The 6,459-nt window shown below is 35.2% G+C and overlaps 1 protein-coding gene across 1 annotated transcript; it reads right to left on the reverse strand.

Annotated features, from left to right (window-relative positions):
• Window positions 1-302: 302 nt before the first annotated feature.
• Window positions 303-1,575, reverse strand: LOC6642262 (salivary glue protein Sgs-3). The gene is made up of 2 exons (XM_047010537.1): window positions 1,559-1,575; window positions 303-1,494 (listed from the first exon to the last, which is right to left on the reverse strand). Exons 1-2 carry the CDS (start codon window positions 1,566-1,568, stop codon window positions 443-445), a joined length of 1,062 nt encoding a protein of 353 aa, XP_046866493.1. The 5' UTR covers window positions 1,569-1,575; the 3' UTR covers window positions 303-442.
• Between the last annotated feature and the right edge of the window lie 4,884 nt (window positions 1,576-6,459).

Below are 6,459 nucleotides of genomic sequence, written 5' to 3' on the forward strand. Positions count from 1 at the left end.
GAGTTTGCGGAGTTTGTAGGACGGGCACACGGACAAGAAATTTAATATTAGCCACTTTGACGGCTATAGGTAGGGAAAGAGTAACAGGCCTCTGTTTAGTATTAAAATATGTAGTTCATTTTATCCTCTTATTTTATTTGGTCTTATTGTTAGTACTACCGAAGGAAGGATTTTGGCGCATATATTGATGCAGAATAAAAGGATATCGGTTTTCTTGATTAACGATCCTTAAAAGATCTCTCAGATCTTTGAAGAATTCTGACAATATCGCATGAATGTTCAAATTGAAAATTACAAATAAGTCGGTTTTTTGAATGCTGCATTTAATTTATATGGTTCATTACTTATGGTAAAAAAAAATCAGTGGCGTATATTAGGGATAAATGGATATTGCGTGGGATCATGGTAGATTAGCTGGGTTGGATTCACTGAAACCTCTTAGTTAGTTACGATTTCCAATGCAATTTGTAACCTGGCCACGTGGTTGACATGTTTGCAACTGCCGATCGAACCACTCGCCATTGGGGCAAATTTGACGCCTGGAGCGATTGTTCCTACACACATAGAACCGGCGGCAATGGCGACGATCGCCATAGAGAGTGCCATCTTGTATACCACGACAGTCGTGTCTCGATGTCAAAATCTCTGCAAGTGCAGCTGGGTCTTCAATTGTGTTTGAGGGTGTTCCCGGGGTTGTTTCACAGGATGGAGTTGTTGTTTCTTTACAGGGTGCTGTTGTCGTTGTTGTGGGTGGCTTACAGGTTGTCGTTGTTGTGTCTTTGCTGGGTGGTTGGCAAGTTGTTGTTGTCGTTATTGTGTCTATGCTGGGTGGTTTGCAAGTTGTTGTCGTTGTTGTGTCTTTGCTGGGTGGTTTGCAAGTTGTTGTCGTAGTTGTGTCTATGCTGGGTGGTTTGCAAGTTGTTGTTGTCGTTGTTGTGTCTATGCTGGGTGGTTTGCAAGTTGTTGTCGTAGTTGTGTCTTTGCTGGGTGGTTTGCAAGTTGTTGTTGTCGTTGTTGTGTCTATGCTGGGTGGTTTGCAAGTTGTTGTCGTTGTTGTGGGTGGTTTACAGGTTGTTGTTGTTGTCGTTGTTGTGGGAGGTTTACAGGTTGTAGTTGTTGTCGTTGTTGTGGGTGGTTTACAGGTTGTAGTTGTTGTCGTTGTTGTGGGAGGTTTACAGGTTGTTGTCGTTGTCGTTGTTGTGGGTGGTTTACAGGTTGTTGTCGTTGTCGTTGTTGTGGGTGGTTTACAGGTTGTAGTTGTTGTCGTTGTTGTGGGTGGTTTACAGGTTGTTGTCGTTGTCGTTGTTGTGGGAGGTTTACAGGTTGTTGTCGTTGTTGTGGGTGGTTTACAAGGCGGTGGTGTCGTTGGTTCGTCACAAGAACGTTTTACGGAAACATGTCCATTATTGCCAGGACGGTGTTCCGACAGTAATGCACCGCTGCATCCGGTAAAGGATAACAGTACAGTTACAAAGGTAAGTACCAGTAAGTTGTCTGAAAAATAAATAGCTGATTATTATATGGAGTTTGTACTAAAGTTTTAAAGTATCCAACATACAAGCTCTCATTGCAATGAGTTCGTTGTTTTGCGAACCACTGGAAGCGAAACCTGGCTTTTATATTGTTCTTGGAGGACTCTTATCGCCACATCCAATTACACCAAACACTTAAACCACTCAAGTAGATATGATAATACTTACAAGATGTAAAGACAGCTTCTTGGAAGCATCAATGGTGCTTTCGAGGCTATTAGATAATTAAATGTCAGATTGACCATGACATGAGTAAGAAGACAAATATTTACAACCCGATAACTTTTACTATAAAAATTTCTGTATCTGCATCTGATAAAGAAGCTTGTTAATATCTTGCTAGTGAAATTGTAATGTATGTTTAACATATACCCATTTTCGAGATATAACTGAAACTTTTGACAGATAATGGAATAACCAATTGAAGATAGTATAATGACGCTTTCTTCAACTAACTGTTTGTTCTAGAATATACGGTCTTACGTAGATGGATTATTAATGATATTATTGATTATATGTACACATATCAATAGTATTTTATTTTGTTAAGTTATTGCTATTTTGTTAAGCTAAAGTTCATTAAAGGCTTCCATAGAGTTCAATGTAAGTTTATCTATGTTTTCGTGGAACTGTATATATCAATTTATTGATCTAGAATATAAAGATAAGTATCTGGTCTTGTAATATATAATTGTAAAATTTGTAATATATAATTTTTAATATATCTGCTGAATTTATAGAACTAGTTCTCATTGTATTCATCTTGTATTTTGTAAACTATTTCCTCAAAGCAAACTAATTTAAATAAAATTTTTATGAAAAAGGCTTGGATATGTTGTTATAGTATTAATGGAAAAACTAAATAAAAGCCTTTACTAATATCAATCAACACTGTCAATTTGAACCAGAAAGTCTTAAGCGCTGGAAACCAATTGGTTACTTCAAATTTTTGCTCTAATTCCATGGGTTATTATGGCAAATGAAATCATCTTCTCAATTCCCTATTATAACATATTGCGTAGCATCAAACGCAAACGGAAACGGTTATAAAAAACGAAAAAACATTTTTGTATAACTTTTATTTTGCGGTCCACTTTCCTCACCCACTTCCTCTTTCTCTCCAGCTCGCAGACCAAGCAGATATTTCTTTCTGCCCTGCGACGGTGTCGGTAATAATGATTCCACGTGACACCATTAGAGTTGGCCTGAGGGAACCCTGGCTCTCAGTTTGCTCATTTAGTTTTTGTTATTAATATTTCTTTTTTTTTCTCCGGGTCTTTTAAAATTATGCAATTTCCTATGATTGCCAATTTTTTGTTTTTTTGTGTTTGCTGTTTCAGCAATATTGGTTTTCTGTTTTGGTCAACATTTAAATGCGGCAAGTTTGAAGTAATTACCGTAAATGTATTTGAGATAATTTCAATATTTATTTAATAAATGATGGTCGATTAAACAATTAACGAAATCTATGGTCAAGTTAATAAAGTAGACCAAGCACGACTGTACTACAAAGACATGTTTGAATGCTTGTCCCAACATTGTTTTCACTTTTCAGTCAACATTTCTTTTGTGTGTGTTGATTTCAAGTGTTTTGCGTGGGTGTTCCTCATCGAGGGAAAGTAGAATTCTAAGTACAATCCAAAATATGACTTAATCCACAAAAAAGTAAAAAAAAAAAAACAAAAAACACAAAGATAAATAAATAACAAGAAATGTGTTGAAAATCCCTAGCTCTGTCTCATTCTTGAATGAAAAGTAAAAGTTGCGCCACCTCACGATCGGAGCGGATCGTTCACACCGAACACATACCGCAAAAAAAAAAAAAAACATCGAGTTAACCAAAGATGGGCTTTTGGAGTGATAAGCACCAGACGCAGCTCGCTTAAGACTCATTGAGTCAAAGGTTTATTGACGTAGCTTCTTTTGCTGCTGCTGCTGCTGCTGGGTGATCATGATCATCTCATGATCGGTTGTTGCTGCAGTTGGCCACTTGTTGCCAGGTGGAGGCCAAGCCAGTCCAGGTCGGGTTCGGTTCGTTTCAGGTCCATGGCATCTCTCGAAGGCCGCTTCTTTCTTATATGTGTCTCTGTCTCTGTCTGTGTGAGTGCTTTTTTCTGTCTTTTTTTTTCGTTTGCTGTCTTCTTTTTCTTGTGATCATTCGTCGCAAGGTGAAAGTCTTTCTCCCTCAAGCACTTTGTTGTTGGTTATTTGTACAGCATTTAGTCTTTTCGGGTTTTTATGTTGTTTTTTTTTTTGTGGTTTTTGTTTTCTTGATTCGTTGTTGGTTAATCTGTTGCAAAGACATTGACTGGCTGGGAACCTTTAGGGAATGGCATCAACAACTTATGCATTCTTATCGTAACTTTGTATTACCAAATCGATTTGTTTTTATTTTAAATTAGCCAAAATGTTGGCTATATATTTTTTTGGGTTTTTTGTCTTCATATTTTGTATTTCTACTTATAATTGCATAACTAATACGAGTGTCTATTCGATATTGTATGCACGTGATCAAATTTTTAAGGTGCTAATCTATAAGTTTTTGTTATCTATCTTTTAGTCTTCCTATAGATTTATAGGTTGATAAATAACTCTGTTTATAAGCTTCTTATTAATAAAAGTAGTACGTGTTCCGATCTCAACTGCATTAGACAAGTATATCAAGCCAAATGGTATCTCAAACGTGGGATGAAGACGCAAACATTTTTAGTAAAGATCACAAACTTATTGGTTGATTTCATAAAGCGGAAGTCTATTTCCGGAATCTTGAATTTAGACTTAGATAAATCATGATTTAATCGTTTGTTAAGAATAACACATACACACATTTCAATTAAATATGAGAAAAATAATTTAGCTTAGGCTTCCAATATGGGAAAATGCTTCGCACAAAGCCTCCTCGAGGAATTATTTTTGTAAAAAAAAGGAAAAATATTTGTTAGTGTCATATGTTTGTTCAAGTTCGTTAATTTATGGTTCTTTCTAATGCTGTTTGAGCGGATATTGCGCCGTGATTGTGTGATAAATCCTCATACGGATAAACTTAAGGGCCAAAATCTTGATTTTTTAACGAGCATTAGATTCTAGGTCCAACCATTGCAATCAATTTGCTAATACTTCAAAGGTTTAAAGACGATTTTGCCAATTAATAAGCTTTAGACCATCTAAAAACCAAAGTCCCTTGGGAATGATAAGTAAAAAAAATTAATTTCCAAGGTTGCAATTAGCTTGGGCCTCGTGAGTTTATATTGCGACATCTATTTGAGGTGCGGTAACTGAAATAACAATGACCATAAAAATGAATTACTTTGAATATTAAAACTTATCTTATTTTGAAGGTAAAGTTGAATTGTTTAGGATGTGATAAATGCAAGGTTTATATGCCTAGCCTAACTAGCAGGAAGTTTAAAATCACAAACCCAGCTAAGGTTGATCTCAATTTTAATTAAATAAAAATTTTTTAAATATTTATTTTCTCCTGTTTTCATAATTTACATAATTTCCACTCCATTTCAAGCAATTGATCATCAAACATGTTCATTTAGCTACCTATTGCAAATTGTCTGTCTCTTTTGGCTACTTTATGTGACCATTTTGACCCAAACACTTAACATTTAATGATAAATCACAAGCAGTAATAGAAATTGCCAATTATATAAAAAAAAAAATCTGATTTTGCGTGGGAAGCAAGCTAGTAAAGACATTCAAAATTGTCATTAGAAATTGATTTAAAAAAGAAAGACAATCCAAAAGACAGCAAACTTCCTTTTCTATTTATAAACAGGTGAAAACATTTGTTGATTTTTTTCATCATAGGTTTTAAAGTTTCACAACAAAAACAAAGTACGAATGAACATCAAATGATAGAAAAATTTAAAAAATTTCTATCCATTGGACTTGAATAATCTGCCCCATCATTCGGTTTTGGAAGTCATTATCATTGTCTGGTAGTCAAAGAAAAAAAGGGGCAGATAAGCAAGCTTATGCAATCGTAAAGCCATGTCTTTGGATGGTTTAGAATTGCATGTTCATTGAGAAATGAAAAATGAAAAAACTTATTAATGAAAGCTAGCGATGAAATGTTTATTTAATTGCTACAAATATGTCTGTGAAAATTGCTGGTGATAATTGTGTGGAAAGCTGTAGTGACTGATTGGCCTAGGCTGTGTGTGATAAGGGCCAATGCATTGGATGCCCTGGAGTGACTGGATTTGTGAATGACTTGTCTAGTTGCACAAGAGGAAATCAATTTTCCAATTAAAATGATCGGATATGGAAGGGGGGAGCTAAGCAAAAGTGATTGGAGATTGTTAAGATGTGAGAATTGTTCAGGAAAATGTAACTGAGAAATTCATCATCAAACTATATTAAATTTAGTTCTTGATTAGCTAAACTTTTAGGTTAAAGCTTAATTAAATCATTCCAGAGATGTCTATAAGATTAGTATGTTATTAAAATTGAATAATCTCTGCCAAGTCTAACTTCATCAGTTCTTAAATTACATACAATCCATCAAAAATGTAAACGAAGAGATAAACACTTTATCATAGATCATTGCTACCAATGATTGAACGCTTCAAGCTGTGATCCTCTCAATAAGCGATCAAGTCCAAAGCTACCTTCTGGTTATTCAAAGTGATGTAAGTATGAGTAGATCGTCTTATGATACAATCACAGCGGGAGTTACTCAACTCAACTCAATCATAGATCACAGTGAAGCTGCTAGCTCTGCATTAATCATGTACAAAAAAACAAGCAAAACCAAAAACTATGAATCAGTAAAGTAGTCGTGGAATTTCAATTTTAATCGCTTTGAGACATGATTGTAATGTAATTTAAAATATTTTCATGGCATTCTTCTTCATTGCCATAACGCCTTCATTGCGCCAGCTAAAGTGTTCTGCATGTTCTCAAATCTTACTTCCGA

Source organism: Drosophila willistoni (genome assembly GCF_018902025.1).
Source record: "Drosophila willistoni isolate 14030-0811.24 chromosome 2R unlocalized genomic scaffold, UCI_dwil_1.1 Seg167, whole genome shotgun sequence".
In the NCBI taxonomy this organism is placed as follows: Eukaryota; Metazoa; Arthropoda; class Insecta; order Diptera; family Drosophilidae; genus Drosophila; species Drosophila willistoni.